Source organism: Choristoneura fumiferana, chromosome 27 (genome assembly GCF_025370935.1).
Source record: "Choristoneura fumiferana chromosome 27, NRCan_CFum_1, whole genome shotgun sequence".
NCBI classification, from domain to species: domain Eukaryota; kingdom Metazoa; phylum Arthropoda; class Insecta; order Lepidoptera; family Tortricidae; genus Choristoneura; species Choristoneura fumiferana.
Genome location: NC_133498.1, coordinates 1,637,866 through 1,660,430, shown reverse-complemented (window position 1 = coordinate 1,660,430; position 22,565 = coordinate 1,637,866). Strand labels below are relative to the sequence as shown.

General features: G+C 39.8%; 2 protein-coding genes across 2 annotated transcripts in view; one reads left to right on the top strand and one right to left on the bottom strand.

Moving 5' to 3' along the window:
• The first annotated feature begins 42 nt into the window (after positions 1 to 42).
• Positions 43 to 15,445, top strand: mri (BTB/POZ domain-containing protein mrityu). Its single transcript, XM_074108904.1, has 7 exons — positions 43 to 525; positions 3,258 to 3,454; positions 7,623 to 7,712; positions 8,721 to 8,884; positions 10,491 to 10,586; positions 12,491 to 12,692; positions 13,934 to 15,445. The coding sequence occupies exons 1-7, from the start codon at positions 168 to 170 to the stop codon at positions 13,979 to 13,981; spliced, it is 1,155 nt and encodes a 384-aa protein (XP_073965005.1). The 5' UTR covers positions 43 to 167; the 3' UTR covers positions 13,982 to 15,445.
• A 2,358-nt stretch (positions 15,446 to 17,803) lies between these two features.
• LOC141443219 (uncharacterized) overlaps positions 17,804 to 22,565 on the bottom strand; it is a 47,930-nt gene continuing 43,168 nt past the window's right edge. The window contains exons 29-31 of the mRNA XM_074108429.1: positions 21,934 to 22,084; positions 20,359 to 20,466; positions 17,804 to 19,756 (exon numbers count right to left, since the gene is read on the bottom strand). Coding sequence (XP_073964530.1) covers positions 19,680 to 19,756; positions 20,359 to 20,466; positions 21,934 to 22,084 — 336 coding nt within the window. The 3' untranslated portion in view covers positions 17,804 to 19,679. The remainder of the gene's footprint in view (positions 19,757 to 20,358; positions 20,467 to 21,933; positions 22,085 to 22,565) is intronic.

Genomic DNA, 22,565 nt, shown 5'->3' with positions numbered 1-22,565 from the left:
AACACCGTTAGTTAATCCCTCTAGCAACATCGATCGCACCTGTCAAACGGGAGCTGACGTAAAATTTTTCCATTGCAAAAATCTTTGTTTTCACGACGAGAAACCTCCGACGCCCACAGTTTAAGCCGCAGAGGCTCCGTCCGGAGCGCGATGTGATAGTGGGGCTGATGTCAGATACGGAGAGCAAGGGCCAAGAGGCCATGACCGAACAACGCAGACCCTTTTTCTACCCTGATAGCAGTAGTGACACGGAAGAGTACAGGAGGGACAACGAAGATAGGAGAAAAAGGTTGTCTAAGAGGAACATGCCTGTGATGAGATCCCGATTGCCGTCTGCGAGCATGCCTCCCAAGAATCAGGCGAACACGCCGCTACCTTCGACCTCTTCGCAGGATGCTCCTCGGAATGGAAAACAGCTAGGCGAAGACAGAATAACTTTGGTGGTGGATAATACGAGGTTCGTGGTGGACCCCGCGCAGTTTACGGCTCACCCTAACACCATGTTGGGACGGATGTTCAGCTCTGGTAAATGTTTTTTTCATGATAAATTTTAAGTCAATCTGAGCATTAGAACTGGATGAAAATTGACTAAAGTTTATTGTATTTAACCTTAACATTGGCACCATCATTGTACTGTTTCATGGGGCTTAATTAATAGAATTGAATATTTGTTAATTTGAAGTTACAAACCAATGACAAAGAAAATCTTGTCTGTTGGTTTCTTTCTATATGTGACACTAACATTAACCCTAATTATAATCCATTTCTTTAATCAGTAAAATACAATTAGGTACAATATTGATTACAAATAAAATTAAAATAGATGATTTTAGCACTTAGCTTAACAGGTTTTGTTAAAATACCATAAATGGTAATTAGGAATTAATTGCTTAGATTACATTTAGCTCTATGCCTCTATCACACCACAAAGTGGACTCGAACATACAAGACAGATCAGGTGCTAAGGGAAATATGGCAAATAAAAAATCACATACTGGAGGTAAGGACTGACATGTTTTATAGTGGTCCATGTTCCATATCAGCTCCCATAATTGTTTGTCAGAATATATTGTTTGTCATAACTATTTTTTCTCTGAATCCAGTAATTGTTCAGAATTGCTATAAAACAATCCTAACCTAACCTATGATTTACTTTAGGATGACCATTTACAATTTCAGAAAAATGTATGGTTTCAGTGGGAAAAAAATTAGGACAAACAGTGTTTCTGACAAACATTATGTTATGACTTGCATAAATTATGAGAACTTTGGCGCACCTAAAGACAAATAGAGGCAAAGCAGACTCATTGTCCAAAGTAAGTACAGTGCAAATAAATTGGTTAATCCTTTAATTTTATAAGTTTTGAAAATAATTTTAATGGATTTACTAAAAATTTATACACAGATTGAAAATGTGTTATTTTTGTGACAAATGAAGTTAATTTCTCTAAGAACCTAGTGGTTTAACTTTTACTGTTTAAAATGTAATCATAAATTAAAATTAATTAATTACCAGGTAGCTTAGGTAGCAATGATAACCGTCTGTCTAAGTCATGAAATAGAAAAAAACATAAAGTATAACATGAATTAGCACATAGGATACTTTTTATCCCAGAAAATTGCATTGTTCCTGCAGGAAAAAGAATTTGCAAATTAGTTGACACTGAAACTGCAGGCATTAGTGTTATAAATTAAATTCAAAGAAATAATAGGGCTTTTAGCAAATAACTAATTTATTATTTATTCATTTCAATCAATTTCACAGCGTAACAGTAAAAAGTAAAACACAAGCTCAGATACAATGTTGATTCTATACAAAGAATAAACTTAAATTACTAGTAATGGGTGTGGTTTTTTAATTTTCATTATTCTGTTTTCTCTAATTTTTATCTTTAACTAGCTTTTGCCCGCGGCTTCGCCCACGTGGAATTCGGTTATCGCGCGCTGTTCCCTCGGGAACTGTGTATTTTTTGGGGATAAAAAGTAGCCTATGTCACTCTCTGGCCCATAAACTAACTCTATGCCAAAAATCACGTTAAAACATTAAAACACTGATCCGTCGCTCCGTTTCACACACACACTTTCACTTTATAATATTAGTATGGATTTTACTTTTTGTATGTTCTTTATCCAAACCATTCTGTATATTTGTACCCAAATTATTTATCTCACCTGCCAATTGCCATAATGCATAAGTTTAAAAAAAGATAAATTACTATTTTGGTTTTAGGGTATGGTGGATTAGTTTAAAAATATAATACAAAAACGTCAAAATTTTAGAACCAACAATTTTCATATGGACCATTGAGGTTAAAGTCTGTGATGAGATGACTTGTTGATTTAAAAGTGACCTGAGTGTGGATGAGTAACTGTTTATCATTAGAAAGCTTACTCATCTGTTGCTTGCATGCCATGAACATTATTGGTTTAATAATTAATAGTCAACAGTGGTGATACTTACATATGATATGTAATCTTGACACATTACACAGCTATGAAGTTTTTGAATATTGACAATGTGATCCATTAGAACAAAATGCTGTACTTACTACACTTCATATTTTTTAGGGTTCTGTACCCAAAGAGTGCTAACGGAACCCTATAGCTGTCTGTCTGTCTGTCCTGTCTGTCTGTCCGTCTGTTCGTCCTAATAGATAGAAACTTGAGATTTTCACAGATTATGTATTACTGTGGCCGCTATAACAACAAATACTAAAAACAGAATTAAATAAATTTTTAAGAGGGGCTCCCATACAACAAACGTGATTGTTTTGCAGTTTTTTGCTTGATATTAATAACGGCACCAGGTAGACGCTTGAAATATTCACAGAATCTATAGTTGAATAGTAAATTTAAAAATAAACAATAAAATTAAAATAAAATAAATATTTTAGGTGGGCTCCCATACAACAAACTTGATTTTTTTGCTGTTTTTTTGCTAATGTCTAATGTTGTGTAGATAATGGTACGAAACCCTTCGCGCGCGAGTCCGACTCGCACTTGGCCGTTTTTTGTTTAATTGACAAAAGAAATAATGTGGCTGATATTTTTTGAAAATGTAACTGATGTACTAATTATTATATTAATGAACTAAAACAATTACTTTGCTCACCCGCGACCTTATGATAGCTACGTTTATGCAAGAAATGTGTTCATGGAGTTCCTCCACCTCCACACAGTAAGCACACACAAATCCATCTATTACCACCACCGTACTGCACTGACGCGTTTCGAACTCAACCAGAACTTTATTCCAGGTCTAGAGTTCACACATCCTAACGAGCGAGGCGAGTACGAGGTGGCTGAAGGCATCTCGGCCACGGTGTTCCGGGCCATCCTGGAGTACTACCGGGGCGGCGCCATCCGGTGCCCGCCCGCCGTGTCCGTGCAGGAGCTAAGGGAGGCCTGCGACTACCTGCTGGTGCCGTTTGATGCTGACACAGTGCGGTGTCAGGTGAGACTACATTCATCTCAGCTTATAATAAATAAATAAATAAATATCACGGGACAATTCACACCAATGAGGGCTATCGCGTATGAATTCGCCACTAGAGGCGCTAGTGTAGCGTGAGGTCTCCGAATTGTCAAATCTCATAGTTTTTGGGTGAGCTACGCGGGTTTATTTATAATTAGAATAATTTTGTGAATATTTTGCAATATCTGAAATTAATTATGGCAAATAAGCGTTCCGGGGCATTGAATGTCTGTGTTTTGAGACAGTTTTGTCTTTCGGAAACCTTTGTCCTCCCTTTTTTCCGAACAAAACGGGGACTATGCAACACTGTGGCATGCTCGATATTTTTATGGTATGTTTTTAAGGTGTATTAAATATGATTTTAATCTAAACTTTGTTTTCACGCCCGTAATAAAAGACTTTGAAAGCCATACTTAAAAACCTCACGCAACAGTGCGCCATCTAGTGAGACAAAAAACGATAGCCCTCATTGACCTAGTCTCAAAGTAAGCTTAGCAAAGCTTGTGTTATGGGTACTAAGCAACGGATAAATATAATTATATAGATATAGATACATACTTAAATACATATTAAACACCCAAGACCCGAGAACAAACATTCGTATTTTTCATACAAATATCTGCCCCGACACGGGAATCGAACCCGGGACCTCAAGCTTCGTAGTCAGGTTCTCTAACCACTAGGCCATCTGGTCGCAAAGATGTACGCAAAGAATAATGATGATGGAGAATGGAGATTGCCACAATACAAGCACAATACAAAGCAAATTCTCATTCTTATGAAGAGATAGTACCGAGCGCTATAGCCACGTTACGGTATCGCGACCGGACTGCGCGGCGCGGCACTGCGTAGTTTTGTCTTGCGAAGATTGGTTAGCGGCCGTGTAAATGACGCTTGGCTGTGTGCGTGCGTCTATCCGGGCGCTAGTATGAAGTCGATCTACTGCCTATTACTTGTATTGTGCCATTGCGAGCGCTGCCATCTGCATCTGTCCGATAGACGTCTTCCGGCCGCAGATGGACGCGATGTCAGGGACGGTGACTCAACGGAATCACGCCGTTTTGTAACCAAAATAGTTTTAAATATTATTGATTATATGTATGTTAGTCTGTAACACAGAGTACATACAGTTGTGGTCATATAATTAAGAACGATTTTTTATAGAGAAGATTTTTTCACACTGACAAGTGTTACTAACTGCATGTATATTTTTGTACTTCTCTCGGTATCGTAAAACTTTTCCGTACTAGCGGTAAATTTATTTATACATATAATTGGCTAAAAAATAAATATATAAACTTTATACATTACATCTAAACCTAGTATTACTACTTACTGGCTGGTCATATAATTAAGAACGCTGAATAGTTTATTTTTTATTCAAATTTATATAAAGAACGGACGGCCGCTTTGTGGTTTTAGGTTATTATTCGAATAATTTTGGCGCCATTTAGTGCCGTAAAAGTCTTAAGGGCGATTGCTTCATATAAAAACAATGGGGAAAAATAAAAGTTGTGATAAATCTACAAGAGAAGTAATACTAAAACTTCGCGACAAGAATTGGTCGTATAAACACATAGCCGATCATCTGCAATGTTCAAAAACTATGGTTTTCCACGCCATAAAGCATTTTGCCACATATCAAACTACTTCAAATGTTCCGCGTGTACCTAGACAAAGAAAGTCATCTCGTCGAGATGATCGAAATATCGTTCGTTTGGCAAAACAAAATCCTTTTAAAGGGTCTAATACCGTCTAATGAGTTAAGAAAAAAATATTTTGGCGAAAACAACCCTTCAGCAATCTCGGCACGCATTATTCGAAGGCGTTTGGTAGAAGAAAAGTTGCACGGAAGGATAACAAGGAAGGTGCCTATGTTGAAACGGTGTCATAGGCAAGCCCGCCTTGCATTTGCAAGAAGATATGAAAACTGGACAGTCAGACAGTGGAAAAACGTTCTTTTTTCTGACGAGACAAAAATAAATAGGGTATGTTCTGATGGCAAACGATATGTAAGATGGCCTTCAAATAAAGCATTCGACCCAAAGTACACAAAAGTGACTTTAAAGCATGGCGGAGGAAATGTGAAAATTTGGGGATGTTTTCTGGACATGGTGTTGGACCTGTTAGGCTGATAGAAGGAAACATGGATCAATTTCAATACAAAAACATACTGGAAGAAACAATGTTACCATATGCTGAAGGCGTGCTTCCGGTTATTTGGACATTCCAGCATGACAATGATCCCAAGCATACTGCACGTACCGTTAAGGAATTCCTCACATCGCAATCAGTTTCTGTCTTAGATTGGCCAGCCAACAGCCCCGATCTTAACCCAATAGAGCATCTTTGGTGCGAAGTCAAGAAAAAGGTTTCAAATCGACAGTGTGGCAATTTAAGAGAACTGTATGACGTATTCTTAGAAGAATGGAACTCTATCTCTCTTGCGAAATGTCAAAAATTGATAGATTCAGTGCCTCGCCGGTGTAAGGCAGTAATAAAAAGCCGTGGACATGCTACTAACTATTAATTTTAGTTAAAATGTATTAAATTGCTTTTTTTTGTGTACAAACTTCACGTTAGTGTGATTTAGTTAATCTAAGTTTCAAATAAAAAAACTTTCGAGCAGTTCAATAAATCGTTCTTAATTATTTGTCCAGCTTCATTACTATTTTAATTTGTTACTAAAGAGAATAAAAACAAAATTTGTAAAAAATTGTCAGTAATTTTATTCTTTATTCTTAATCCCGTTTGCTCTATACATGAGGCTATTTCATAACGTAACTAGTTACTTCTAAGAAGGAACCACGACTACACATGACATGATTTAGTTAAAAATAATCTGGAACTTCAAATCGTTCTTAATTACATGACCACCACTGTATATAACAGAGACACAACCTAGTACAAGCAAATGGTATCACCCTAATACTGGCTATTCAACTGGCTATTTTTCTTTCCTTCGATTTTCCAATAGATGGCACCAGTGAGAACACAAATAACACGATACGTATTGCCATCTAGTGAGACACTAAGGATACGGTACACTGACAACAACCAACAAGCTCACCAACTGAGCCTAGACGACTAGAGATACGCATGATTTCTCTGTCTTATTTACGTCATTAGAAGAGAATGGCATGTTTCTCTCAAATAGTTTCGACGAATGTGAGCAAGCGCGGGGCAAGCCCAGCAAGCGCATTCCGGTTATTCGCCATCTAGCGTCACAATTGCAAAACACTACGAAAGCCTCATAGCTGAAATGTAGCCACATGTAGCCTTAACTTTCGTATTCTCAATTTATTATTTTTATGGTGTTTCTTATCTTCAAATTAAGGAGTTGAATTAAGGTTGATGTGAAGTTGTGTTTATAAAATATGCTAGTCTTTATTTTAATCTTAATATTTCTACTTAATTCGGCTTGTTCACATTTTATAATTTACAAATGTTAATAGTAGTGCCATCTATTGCTGTTTTTTTGTATTAAATATACCTTGTAGGGATTGGTAGGCCATGGTCTGTAAGGTATTTCTTGTATGGGTCAAGTTGTCCAAAATAAATGGATTTATTATTATACACAATGATGTTTAATCAATGAACAGGAGTACCTACAAGCCGTGATGAGCAAGTAGTATGACGTATGGCCTCTCAAGCAGAGAATAGTGGGTTCAAACCCCGGCTCGCACCTCTTGAGTTTTTCTAACTGATTACTTCAATCAAATATAAGGCGGGCGGAGCAGCAGCGCAGGCTGAGACAGCGAAACGCCGCAAATATACAGGTCTCTCTAAAGACTACATATTTACAGCTTTTGCTGTTGAAACTTTGGGTCCATGGAGTTCGGACGCTCACAAACTTTTTGGACAAATAAAAAAAAATATTCGAAATTACCAATGACCATAGGGCTGGTGCATTTCTCGCCCAACGTATTGGAATCACGACCCAGCGCGGAAATGCAGCCAGCCTTGTGGGCACTCTTCCTCAGGGACAAGACTTGGGCGAACTGTATATATAGTTAATTTATTTTTAGGATAGTTTAGTGTAACCTCAATTGTTTATTTTTAAATAATTGTACTTTAAAGTTGAATATTACTCATCAAATATGAAAGTGTTCAAAGGGTTAGTGTTAATGTCTGGTCCTTTTTACAGAACCTGCGGGGACTGTTGCACGAGTTGTCCAACGAGGGCGCGCGGCGCCAGTTCGAGTCGTTCCTGGAGCGGCTGATCCTGCCGCTGATGGTAACTAAAGTGCCCCACTGAAGTGCACGAGACAGGCTCAGCCTGGTGTAGGGATCAGTGTAATCTCGAGTAGAATTTCTTTGGTTCCTTCTTCGCCGTATTCCAAGTTTGTCGGATTCCAAACTGTCCTTTATTCTTATTTAAACTTAAATCAAAGTCAAAGTCAAAATATCTGTATTCAATTTAGGCTATAACAAGCACTTATGAATGTCAAAAAAAATCCACCACCGGTTCGGAAAAACCTCTGTTGTGAAGGATCCGGTAAGAAACTCAACGAGGTATACATTTTTTGTAAACAGATTTACAATATTATTAAATGATATCTATACATCACAAGTATTTAACACAACTTAATTTTTAACACAGTAGGTTCGCTATTTGAAGGGATCGCTAATGCGGAGCGGAATTATTTCCAAATATACTTGTCCATGATATAATCATTAACTTTATAATACGCCTTTGATATTAATGTCTTCTTGACAATAGATCTGAATTTTGTATCCGATTCATTTGTAATATTTTTTGGAATTTTATTATAAAAACGTATGCAATTTCCCAGAAACGACTTATTGGTTTTAGCCAGTTTTTCAAATAAAATATTATCCCACTAGAACGCATTACCGGCATATCAAGTATCCTATGTCATAATGCAGATCTTTGTCTATCTGTACGCCAAGTTTCATGTAAATCCGTTCAGCCGTTGCGTGATTGGCAAACAAACATCCAAGGCTGACTGTGAACTTATATAACGAAAAAAATGTGTATAGACTTACCCCCTTATTCATAAAACTTAACAAGCCTATGTTAACTAACAAATGCTTTGTCCCTTTCTAACAAATACAAATGTCGAAGTGACAGATAAGGACAAACGAATTTTAGCGGCATTTTAACTAAAATAGGTTTGATTGTCGTTTATGAATAAGGGGGTTAGCTACTGGAAGTTTCTATCAATAAACTGAGTCTGTTGATAATGATGAAAAACCTGGTACATGTCGGTGTGTCTGTCAGGTGTCGTCGGCGCGGCGCGGCGACCGCGAGTGCCACGCCGTGGTGCTGCTGGACGACGACGCCGTCGAGTGGGACGAGCAGTACCCCCCCCAGATGGGGGACGAGTACAGCCAGACCGTGCTCTCAACGCCGCTCTACCGGTTCTTCAAATATATAGAGAACAGGTAAGCTACTAGCTCCCCCCTCAGCCCCCCTCCCCTATAAGGTAAGCCGGACCAGGTCCTCCACGCCGCTCTACGGGTTCTTCAAATACATCGAAAACATGTCAGCTATTAGCTCCCCCTCTTCAGCGGTCCCCCCATCAGTCAGTATTTCAGTGTCAACCAAGTCAAACGAATTCCCCCCTCATTGTGGGGGACAGTACAGCCTGACCGTGCTCTTCACGCCGCTATACCGGTTCTTCAAGTACATCGAGAACAGGTCAGCTACTGGCGCCCCCTTAGCAGCCAATATGTCAGTATCAGCGCAGTCAAACATGCCTCCCCCATATGAGGGAAGGGTACAGCCAGACCGTGCGGTCCACGCCGATGTATTGTACGCACCCCCCCATGGGGGACTGTCAGCTACTGACGTAATGAGCCCCCCCCTCCCCCGGGAGACGGTCAGTTTACTGGCGCGAGCAGTCCCCCCTTATGGGGCACCGTACAGCCAGTGGTTCTTCAAGGAAGTACATCGGGAACAGAGGGTCTATTGCGTAACGTTTCTGACACTCGCAATCACAATCAAATTATAGTTTTCGCATCGTTTTTTTTTTTTTTAATAAGTGGAAAACGAGCAAACGGATCGCCTGATGGTAAGCGATTGCCGTCGCCCATGGACACGTGCAACACCCGAAGAGTCACTTTAGAGTCCGTTTAGGTAGGAGTACGCTCTTTTGTTGAAGGCTTGAAGGTCATAGCGGTCCGGGAATACTGCAGGAGACAGTTCATTCCAGAGTTTCACTGTCACTTGATTGCGATTGCGGGCTTCAGAAACGTTAGACAGTACGGCCTCTGGTCAGCTACTGGCAGAGACGAATGAATTTCAAACGTAAAGGCCACTTTTAGGTAGCAAATTAGTAAACAAAAAACTTAATATATTAACTAAATAAATATGTTGCGCCCGCTCGGTCTTTAAAGGGAGCGCTCCGATCTCGGTCAATCGGTCAAATGAACTAGTTCGGTCTTTTAGTTCCTTTAGTTCCTTTAGCTCCGAGGAGCGGCTCCGACCGAAACAGGGAAAAGGAAAGGGAAGGGAGCGAGTTTAGACTCGAATCGGTCATGAACTGAACTGGGAGCTAAAGATCGGAATGTTAAAAAATAAGGAGTATAATAAAAATATAACGTTGTAATCAGATAAAAACAATCAAATATTCATTTGTTGTCGTAGTTTCGTTTAACCGGGTTTCTAATTATGGTTCTTTGGTATCATCAAACAAGCAGACAATGTACAATGTAAAATAAATGCGTCTCTCTCGCACATGAGCAGGATACGCTTTGAAATAATACTATTTGTCTCGTTCACATCGACCGAGCACCGCGCCATGCCGTCCGCTCCGCTCTTTACCTATTCGTTTCCTCGTTCACTCGCTCACTCCCAGCTCCCGCTCCGTTTTAGCTCCGGAGCCAAAGGAGCGCGGACCGAGACCGAGACCGATTAAGATCGTTTACGAGGAACTAGTTCTTTTCGGTCCGCGATGGGAATTCATTCTTTTTAGTTCTTAGTTCAGGACCGACTCAAGCTTAAAATATAATTTGTGACTTTTACAATGTTATAATTTATTTGTTTCAGGGACGTGGCTAAACAAGTGATGAAGGAGCGAGGCTTGAAGAAGATCCGTCTCGGGGTCGAAGGCTACCCGACTTACAAAGAGAAAGTACGCAAAAGGTGGGTTCTGAGTGCAAATAGGTCTTTGTATTATTAAATCTTTAAACCAGATAGAGGCGAAAATACAAACTGAGACATGGATGCACAGAAAAACCAGAAAAAGAGACCAGCGCTGGGAATCTAACCCGATCCTCAGCATTCCGTGGTGCGTGCTATAACCCCTACACCACCGCTGGACAGGAGTCTAGACACAAATTTCTTATATGCAAACATATCTCTCTCTTTTTTCTACTACGCTACTTAAGCAGCAGCACTAGCGACATCTATGTTTAGCACTCAACGAAAGACGTCTACACACTTTCGGAACTAACCGCTCACCCAGACAAGAGATGTCGCTACTAAGCAATCAAATTATGATTGTTTTTTTTGTAGTCTCCAATTGGAGTTGAAATAAAAAATACAAAAAGACTCCAAAAAACCAATCATAACCAGATAGAAAAAGCCGTGGTGGCCTAGTGGTTTGACCTATCGCCTCTCAAGCAGAGGGTCGTGGGTTCAAACCCCGGCTCGCACCTCTGAGTTTTTCGAAATTCATGTGCGGAATTACATTTGAAATTTACCACGAGCTTTGCGGTGAAGGAAAACATCGTGAGGAAACCTGCACAAATCTGCGAAGCAATTCAATGGTGTGTGTGAAGTTCCCAATCCGCACTGGGCCCGCGTGGGAACTATGGCCCAAGCCCTCTTGTTCTGAGAGGAGGCCTGTGCCCAGCAGTGGGACGTATATAGGCTGGGATGATGATGGGATGATGAACCAGATAGAGGCATCGACGAAAAATAGGGTCGATATTGACATGCAGGTAAATTCAGTGTCAGTGTTACCCTGCCTCAGTCCACGTCAATGATGGTTTTTCGTTAGGTGAAATATCGCTAGATGGCGTTAGTATCGTGACGTGAGGTCCGTTTGACGTTTGCGTCGATCTCTTGATTGGTTTAATAACTAAATGTGTTTAAGTGGGGGCCCGTTAGGGAGTAAGTGAATTAAAGAGTGTATCTATTTTATAAGTACACTAGCCGTAGCCGTTACCCGCGACTCCGTCCGCTTAGTTCGGTTTTCACTATCCCGCGGGAACTATGCAATTTTCCGGGATAAAAACTATCCTATGTCCGTCCCCAGGACGCAAACTATTTGTATGCTGAATTTCATCTCAATCGGTTCAGCGGTGTAGACATGATGAAGTAACAAACAAACAAACAGACTTACAAACTTTCGCATTTATAATATTAGTGGGATATTGTATACACTTGCTTCTGTTTGCTCTCCTTGAAATAAATAAATAAATGAGCCAATCGCAAGCAAGACTGGAACCTCAAACGGACCTTACGATACTAACGCCATCTGGCGATATTTCAACTGTCGAAAAACCTTCGTTCTTGTCCGTGCAAGGCGCTTTATTTTTCAAAAATAGACAGAACAATGAGGGCTATCGCGTGTGAATTCGCCACTAGAGGCGCTAGTGTAGCGTGAGGTCTCCGAAATGTCAAATCTCATAGTTTTTGGGTGAGCTACGCGGGTTTATTTATAATTAGAATAATTTTGTGAATATTTTGCAATATCTGAAATTAATTATGGCAAATATGCGTTCCGGGGCAATGAATGTCTGTGTTTTGAGACAGTTTTGTATTTCGGAAACCTTTGTCCTCCCTTTTTTCCGAACAAAACGGGGACTATGCAACACTGGCATGCTCGATATTTTTATGGTACGGTTTTAAGGTGTATTAAATATGATTTTAATCTAAACTTTGTTTTCACGCCCGTAATAACAGACTTTGAAAGCCATACTTAAAAACCTCACGCAACAGTGCGCCATCTAGTGAGACAAAAAACGATAGCCCTCATTATGTTCAAACGCGAACCTTACAGAATCTTTACCAATCAACCTGTTCACATGTTGAACCTACAGGCCGGGAGGACGAGCGGAAGTCATCTACAACTACGTCCAACGGCCGTTCATCCACATGTCCTGGGAGAAGGAAGAAGCCAAGTCGCGCCACGTCGACTTCCAGTGTTTCAAATCCAAGTCTGTGACCAACCTCGCAGAGGCCACAGCCGACCCTGTCATAGAACTGGAGAACCGCGTCAGAGAGCTGGAGGTGGAAGTTCAGGTGAGGATCCCAGCTGATCAAATCTACAATCTACATGATGATTTTTAATTGCATTTTTTTTTAACAGTCATGGAGCGTAACTTTGGTGCCGATGACAGACGTATGACGTCAAGCTAAATACAGTGTTTTTATCCAGACCTCTTTAGTTTACTGATATAATCAATGTCAATTTTCATGGATGCTTTTGGGATTTGGAATTGCCGGAAGTTTTACGCAAAGGACTATTTTTAAAATCATTGCCATCGAAAAAAATTGATATGAAGAATGGTTTTGACCTTCAACAATATTTTGCTCCATGTGCGGTTAGGAGGATTACGACCAGTACAACGCCAATTTGTAACTGGCGGGAGATTTGAGTTATATTTCCCTGAGTGTACACGTGAAATTTATTTATGTAAATTAACAAAAAAGTAAAACCGACTCCAAAAAAAAAAAATGGAACCGACTACAAAACCCTTGAAAATATTTTTCTAGGTACGTACTAGCTCGAAGTCGGTGACTCAGCACGACCCAACAGGAGTGGGACAATAGTCGTCTACCTCTTTTACATACTATGGGTTTCAATCCCTCCTGCTGGGTCGTGCTGAGTCACCGACTTCGAGCTAGTACATACCTAGAAAAATATTTTCAAGGGTTTTGTACTCGGTTCCATTTTTTGTTATTTTTTTGGAGTCGGTTTTACTTTTTTGTTAAAAAATTTCTTTATTTCTCACTTTTTAGTGATTCGTAGCCAAAGTAAGTAAATACACCCACTGCGTGCAAACCCCATCAGTTAATGTAGGCCCTTAAGACACAATGTACTAATATTTCGTATCTTTGCACTTCCTCACTTCCTTAAAGGCTGACCAGGAATATAAAAAAAACCTGAGGCGAGGGCAGCATTTCTACGTTTTATATGGCAACATTCTTTGCATTTACTACAAGATACCTACCAGTCATATTCATAACGATGTCGGTGATGTTATTTTCTAATCCCTCAGACTTTGTCTATGACAAATACTTTTATATGTTGTGAATTATTTTCCTTTCGAGGCTACGGATAGTCTTTGGCGTTTTAACACACAAAATAACACTTTAAAATACCACGCTTAAACTACGTCAAACTTTGACAGCAATAGACAGATGACATTTGAATTTAGTGTTACCAGTGCAAGAATTTAGTTCTATTGGTTTTCCGCAATATGGTGAGGTTTTTTATATTCCTGGTCAGGGTTTGCAATAAATAATTGTTTATATTTCAGCCGGGTGAGCCGCCGGCGGAGCCCCCCGTGGAGGATGAAGCGCAGTGACCGACACGCGCGCCGCTCCCCGCCCTCCTGGCAGCGCTGTGCTGGCTCGCCTGACGCCCCCCGCCCAGGAGGAATGTGGGAATGCGCGGTGCGACGCAACTAATGCCTGTGAGGAAGAAAGGGGGAGGAAGGCGGAAGTGTAGTGACCCATGGCCCTCGCTTGACGCTCCTCGGGGAGGAGGGATGTGGGAAAGCGTGCGACGAGACTAAACTAAATGCTAGTAAGGTATTGTACGTTTGAAATATGAATGGGGTTAGAGTTGCCTGTGAAGGAGGAGCAGTGACTCGCGGTTGTCTCGCCTGCCTCCCTCCCACCACCTGCGCCCTCAGGAGGAGGTATGAGGGAAAGCGCGGTGCGACGCAACCAAACTAAATGTGCGGACATACTATTGAAAACCCGACGCCGCGCCACGCTTGCATACGTCATCCAACGCGTGTTGATACTATTCAGTCGGACGACGTGGCGTGGCGTCGCGTTTTAATAGTATGTTTCCGCGTTAAATGCTTGTGCTATGCGTTTGAAATAACATTGGAGGTAGAGTTGCCTGTTGAAGGGGTGCAGTGACCCGTGGCTTGTGCTCTGCTGGCTCACTTGCCGCCCTCCGGGCCCTGGAGAGGAGGAATGTGGGAAATCGCGGTGAGGCGCATGTAATCACGCTATGTGGCGCTGTCATGCACGATCCCAATGACATTGAGGTCAGAGTTGCCTGTACAACTTGCAGTGACCCACGGCGCTGATTTTGGTCGGCTGGCTCGCCCCCTCCTCCCCCCACTTACTGCACCCCGGGCAGGAGGAATACAGGAAGCTCTGGTACGACGCAAATACACAAAAGTATGAAATAAATAAAATTAGGATTATAGTTGCCCGTTGAGGAGGCACGCCAACCTCCTCCTGGCACCCGCCTTTGGAGGAACATGGGAAAGCCTGATGCGAGCCGACTATAGAGTAAACTGTTTGAAATAACATTGGGATTGGATCCGCTGACTCCTTCAGTCGCTATCAGTGTCAAATGTCGCCAGTTTGTAACGATTTAGTAATTTCATATTTTTTACATATTGAACGAGTACCTCTCCATACTAACGCCATCTATAGTGGCATTTCGCCAGTCAAGAAACTCTTATTGAGGCGAAAAACTGGCGACGTTCTAGAGGGAAACAAGTGCTAAATTCTATTCTTGTTACTAGCATGGGGGTGTACTTTTAATGTTGTACTTGAATTTGTTAGTCGATTTTATGTCAATGAAATCGGTCTTTGAATGTACAGTCAGCGTTGACACGCTGATTTTCTTTGCATTTTAACGCGATCATGTTCTTGTATGTACAGTCAACACGATAGGTGTTCCAAAATATCTAAGCACAACTACAGTAATAATGGTCTAAGATCCGAACTTGAAAAGATTTTATAATAAATTTAGTACCTATATTAGAAAATATATCCCGTTTTCCACCTATCCCTACTAGTGGGGAGAAAAAAAAATTGTAACACAAGAACAAAGTATTTTACGATTTTCATAGTAATAAGTGCGACAAAGAGGCCTTAGAGCCTTAGGTCTTAGATTGATCAAATTTGTTGTGACGTAATGGATGGCCGCTTTAATGGCAAAAGAAACACTAACTCTAATACCCTAATAATAGAGTGCATGTCCAGATATTTTTGACCACCTTGGCCGCTCCGAAAAATCTAATGGTGACTGTACTTAGTGTACTATATGTTCTTTGAATGTACGGCCAAAAATAATGCAGTTTTCGTTTGCGTAAGGAACAAGCAAAAACTAGGTTATGTATGTTCGATTGTCTTACGTCAAAGACCGATTTTCATGCCAGTATCTACTATTTGTATAGTTATTTAGATAATTGTTTATAAATATACTTGAATACACTGCTTATGTTTGTATGATTATTAGAACACATCGCGGGCTAATTGTAAAACACTGTTGAACCTTATCTTGAGAGGCATAGGGTTTGTTTTGAATCAAAATGCCGTAAGAACTTGTAGTAATATTATACTAATTGTGTATTTCTAAAATGGATGTATTTTATGCTTTATAAAGTTAAGCAAAAGGACGCAGCTATAGTTTAGACAAGATATCACAAAAAAAAACATATGGATTTGTGACCACAAAATATATGATTTGTCCCTTCGTTCTGTCATTTATATAGCTGCGTCCTTTTCTAAGGTCAATGCACCCGGGCAAAGCCTTTCGCATTTTAAATATAATAAAGACACTTTACAAATGAAAAACCGTTCAGATAGGGTATTACATATTACTGTATTGAGATAAAATACTTGTGACTACAGAATAGGAAAAAGTGTTGCAATATTCTGCCGTCAGAGTGCAGCACTGGCACAAACCGTAAACAGTTTTTTGAGTATCTCAAATGTCCGTAGGATACCAAAATATCAAATTATTTCAATATTTTTTTTGGGAAATATAGCTCTATCGTTACTAACGATGTAAATATCATGTTATTTTGTTACTTATTTGTATAGGTCATAATTTCTGTACTCTTTGGTCATGATCTCTAATGGCGGTTTGCACTAGTGTCGCCCCCTGCGCAGAGCTTTGCGTAATATTCTCTATTTATAATATGAAGATTGTCTCTGATTATAGTTCTGTGGTCGTAACTATATATATTGTATCCCTTCGGAGCTTAAGCAAAATGTACACTACACGAAAAATGTAGATACCGGTAAAGACAATGCGCTAAATGTGCACAACGCGTATAAAGCGCAAAAGTACCAATGACACCACAAAATGTGCAAAAAGGGAGGAGTGCGTAAAATATTTTCAATAAGTTCTAGCTGAACTTTTGTTTTGTCATATTTTTTTTTTTACTTTGCATATTACACATTTTGCGTATTCTGAGTGGTGCACATTTTCCGATTAGCTCGTACCGCTTGTTTTACCTTACGCGTTGTGTACAGTTAGTGTATTGTACAAATCATTACATTTTGCATGCAGTGTACATTTAGCGTATTGTACTTTATGCACAAGGTATAGTATCGTGCGCTTTGTGTTAGTTTCGATGTAACTTAATAATAGTTATCGCCCGACGGCTTGTTTGTACCAAATCTATTCCAATAACTGTGTTCTATTTTATAATAAAGAATCTTTTACAAAAAAAAAATCGTTTTTCATATTAATTTTTACAGCAATGCCACTGAGTAAGTCTCGACTGTACTTTATTTGGAATTTTCCTATAATTTTGTCCGATTAGGTACAGCATAAGAGCCGTGACGTACCCGTGGTCTTACTATAGTTTGTTCAACTGCTTTTCGACGCCCTTGGGCGGAGCTCCTCTTTCTGGGTATTTTGCCCTTCGGGTTACCTAACGAACCTAACCTACCTATTTTTGTATTAAAATATAATATTTATGTAAATAAATATAAATATACAGATTGACTAAGCAGATCTATAAGACGAGCGTGAATGGGAACGTTGGGAGAGGAAGGCCTAGACGAACGTACCACGATCAAATCGGGGACGTTCCGAAGAAAGGTCGGGTCAGGAGTACTCTAAACCGACGTGCATGCATGAAAAGATTGATGAATGTAGAGGAAGCGAGAGTTGTATGCCAGAATCGTAGCAAGTGGAAGGATGTAGTCTCTGCCTACCCCGTTGGGAAAGAGGCGTGATTTTATGTATGTATGTATGTAATATAAATATAATATTTCCGGATTTGACAAATTAGTTGGACCACGGGTATGTACCTGATATTTTTGACCACCTTGGCCACTCCGAAATATCTGATGGCGACTGTACAAAAGCGGAAATTCTATAAACTCAATACTCCTAAAAAACAGCAAATAAAACTCGCACCGAAACATCACTGTACTTTATTACATAGCAGTGCCTAAAGGTGAAACATCAATAACACTTAGCAAATATGCTTAGAACACTATATCTAAAAGTATACACTTACACAAACCTAAGTAAAACGTCCAAACTATAACGCGGTACATTTGCCAGGCCATACATACACAGAAATATGAAGTTTGTTACCAAACTGAGCCGAAACCGCTAGTCAAAGTAGACTTAAAGCATCTATTGATGTAGGGCCAACTAATTAGATATTTTATAAACCAAGGACAAGGCCGTATGTCCACCAAACCGTCAAAGGGATAGCGGCGGAGTAGCTATACATTGTTAATGGGTATATCGCTATCCGACAGTAAAGTTTTTGGTCAGATTTGGTCAGATTCATTATCTTCAGTTACTGTTTTAATCAGTTTAGCTAATCATCAGATCTTTATTTAAGTCATCAGATCATTTATCCGCAAGACTCGTCGTACTGTCAGATTTCTTTTTTGTTGTTTGGTTGCTTCCACAGAGTTTATTGTTCCTTACAAAGTATTTGATGACAAACAAATCTGACAGTAAACGAGTCTTACGAAAGATGTATCTGTTAAATAAATAATGTGAAGATTAGCAAATCTAGTTAATGTAACTGACGACCAGCGAATCATACCCAAACCAAATCTGACCAAAACATTTGACCGCGATTGATTAATGGCCGCGTATAGGTACTACAAGCCCGTCATCCCGGCCGAGTGACTTGAGTGACCGTTAGAACTGTGCCCGAGATTGTGAAGGGCCGACGGCCAGACAACAAACACGTTTGATGTTTGTTCCAATAGATAAATAGCATCACTTATGGCTGTTTTCGATCACTAACGATAGTGAATCTTTGCAAATCCTTATATCTATAGTTTTAAGTCCACTCTCACTAACGCTACAGCTGAAGAGAACATTCACGGCGGTAAATAATCTAATTTTATTTTAAGTATTGCTTAGGTAAATAAATATAACTATGCAAAATACAGGTACTTACCTGTCAACAATAAAGAGGGAAACTACTATTACATATGCCAGGACAAAACATAAGATTTCATTACTTGTGATTGAGGCATAGAATAGATTAAAAACTTGGACGTTCATTAAAACAAATGTATCTAAATAAGAAATAAGCACAGCACGAGAAGCTCATAATAAACGTACAACATCATAACAATAGAGTCAATTACAAAAAGAAGTTATGTATACATCTTCACTCCGTTTTTTACACGTGAAAATTTGACTGTATAAACACGTGGGTTGCTGTAACTTTTACTGATTATCAAATCTGTCAGGCCATTTACTGTCCAAGATAGAGCCGAAATAAAGCCAAATCTTGCATGGACATCTGGACGTGTGCCTATTATTTTATGTTAAGGTATCATTCTAACGTTAACGACCGCGACCACGTAGTGCGACCCTCTAGGTATAGTCGACCAAGAAATGCCTTTACCATCCTAAGGTTTAATGTCATTTGTAGCGCTTAAATCGTCAAAGCCTATTCTCACTCACAAGTCAATATGACATTCAGCCTTATTGTTTTATTTCTGAAGTAGGAACTGTCATTAAAATTGGTAAAGCACTTTCTTGGTCGCTTACTTGGTCGGTAGTTAGCATGAATCGTATCGCGCGACGCGGTCGCTTGCAGCCGTCAGTGCTCCATATTATGTGCAGTGCGTCACGCGACCAGGTCGCGGTTGCTAACAACGGAATGCCACCTTATTCTGTACATATTTACATTTGTTTGTTACTCCACTCGGATCATATCTCAGTTCAATGTTCTTCAATAAGTACTTTTACTTCAAGTACCTAGTTAATAATTTCCCTGGCCTCTAAATTGAATAGGGGCTCATTATTGTATGCTATGAGTCAAAGTCGATGGGGGGCAGCGGCGGAGCTTGGTGCTTCTTAGCCGATCCCAACTTCGTCTCTTGAGATACTGCAAAATATTTTTTATTTTTATTTCGACCAACATTGATGATCCATTTTTTAACCCTTTTCCAGCATAGTGCGTATAGTGACAACATAAATATACACAAAATAAATATTCGACCTTGCTCCATTTACAATATGGTACAAAATCAATTCAAGCCATTAAAAATTATAATTGTCATAGATAAACTAGAAACAACAAAACTGATTCATTTTGTAGTAGCTTACCTAAATTAGCGGGGCCTGGAAAAGGGTTAAATAATATTAACTACATTATAACTACCTCTCGTATTTTTATATCAGTACTTTTATCAAAATTTAACAATGTCAATCTGTTGGTCAATGAGAAAGGCCTACGTCCAACTGTGGACGTTCTTCTGCTGATATGATGATGGATGAGCATTATGAAAATAAATTGGTTAGTCAATTTATTTGAGCTGTAGTGTTGTGGCAAACACAGATATAACCACTATCGGATTTTATTTTCAAGTGTTGTGTTTTCAAAAATTGGTCTGAGTGTGATGACTTTGGGCAGGTATATATGTCCAACAGTAGACTTCCTACAGCTTATATGATAATGATGATGGTAAGATAATGATAATGACTTACTCCTGGAAGAGGCGTGTCGAAATAGGCGCGGCAAGATGACGCGTGACGGTGAGATGCGGCGGCGCGGCACCGGCGCCGGCCCGGAGGCGCTTGACGCCGCCGCCGACACTGGATAACACAACGTAACTATACTGTAACGGCTACGTACGCACTATGCTATCGAGGTAGAGCTAACACTATGCTATTGTTCGTACTAACATAGTCAATGAGGGTTTCCTTTGTAACTAACATGCTAACGGGGATGCAAGCCGCGCAGATGATAGATGGGATATCTTGAAATGAATCCAAAATAATTTCAACAGATAGGTGGATTAGATTAACCAAACATAATTGTAAATGATAGGATTAATGATGGGAAAGATTTCTTAAAAAAAAAATTGTGCACAAATGTTTACGTACATTAATCGACAGACGCGTCTTTACCTATAGTGCAGGGCGCAGCGGTGTTAGGGGCGGCGGCCGCGGTTCTTTATACCTATTCCATTTTGACCGCGCGCTTCCTCGATGGCGCTAAAGTAATAATTGCACACGGGCGCTACATGGGCTAAAGACGCCGCGTTAATCGATGTTAAAACTACTTATACCGCGTGAAAGGTGTGTGTGACTACACTTTGAAGACAAAAATCTCAAATTGTCTGATATTTAAAATGTGTACAATCTCAGGAAGTCGTCTATTCATAATATTTACATTCCTATAATATTAGCATTACCATAATTTCTGCTTTCCCGTTATGATCACTTTTTTAAATAGGCTATAGTCTTGTTATGTTTGTTTTCCCATAATGTCTGCTTTATTTTCAAAACAATTTTCCAAGGGATTTTCGTAGTTTAGTTTTTTACTAAAATCAATGCTAATAAATGCGAAAGTAACTCAGTCTGTCTGTCTGTTACTCTTTCACGGCTAAACCGCTGTACCGATTAAGATGAAATTTGAAGACCATGATTAGAGACATTTTGGGAATGAGACTTTTCTGGAATGCCAACGTTATAAGAAGGCGGATATTTTGAGGTTGCAGACATTTTGAGAATAAGCACTTTCTGAAAAGCGAACATTATACAAAAACTGTCAGTCTTGGAGACAGGCAATTTAATATAGCTGATATTTTGAGAAGCTGACATTATGCAAAAGACGTTGACATTCTGAAAAGCAGACATTTTGCGAAAAATACATTTTAGGAAAACGGATATTTCAGGCCTGAGCCTTTTATATTAGTTATAGATATTTATGTTATCAAAGAGTAACTATGCAAACAATAAAATTAAACCTTTACATTTAGAACACTGATTTGAAAATAAAGCCGACATTATGGGAAAACAAGACTATATAGCTTATTTAAAAAAGTGAACATAACGGGAAAGCAGAAATTATGGTAATGCTAATATTATAGGAATGTAAACATTATGAATAGACGACTTCCTGAGATTGTAAACATTTGAAATAGCAGTCATTTTGAGAAAGTTGACAAAATAGAAGTGCTAACATTGTGAAAAGGCAGACGTTTTGAGAATTGTACATTTTAGGAAAACAGACATTTCAGGCCTGAGCCAACATTTGATAATAGTGCCTCTGCTCACCTCTGTGAAACACGAGCTGCGTGTGTTCGCGGTCGGGAGCGCGCTTGGTGGGGCGCGGGTCGCGGGCGCCGCGCCTCACGCAAGCCGCGCCCGCGCCGCCCACAGCCAGCAGGCCGCCCACCACCACGCACCATACAGGCCACTGCCACCACTGCCGATAGAAACACGTTTTACCGCGGTATCCACTGAAATATGCTTGCGTAAACCAATAGAAACGCTTCCTCGCTCCGTTGGCGTTAGAGCTGCGGTGAGCGAGGATATACTACGTTTTTATAGCATTCATCATCATCATCATCATCATCCCAGCCTATATACGTCCCACTGCAGGGCACAGGCCTCCCCTTTATAGCATTAGAAAAAGGGTAAATTTAATAGAAAAACATTTTTAAAAAGACACGTCAAGATTTCTTACCTTCTTTCTAAAGCCACTGTTACACATACATGCTAATTAGTAGCACGAGAGCATACTACTATCGAGCAAATGCTACCTACTAGCATGTGTGTACAGGATATACTACTATTGAGCATGCTTTATAGTGGCATGCTCTCTAATAGCAGGCCATGCTATTAGAGAGCATGCTAGTTGATGCGGGGGTGGAAGGGGGAGGGAAAAGTAATAAGCAAGTGTGAAC

Coding starts and splice junctions, on each gene's coding strand:
- mri (XM_074108904.1), top strand. CDS start 168: ATGTCAGATACGGAGAGCAAGGGCCAAGAGGCCATGACCGAACAACGC. Junction 3,455..7,622: donor CTGACACAGTGCGGTGTCAG/GTGAGACTACAT, acceptor TCCTTTTTACAG/AACCTGCGGGGACTGTTGCA. Junction 8,885..10,490: donor TTCAAATATATAGAGAACAG/GTAAGCTACTAG, acceptor TATTTGTTTCAG/GGACGTGGCTAAACAAGTGA.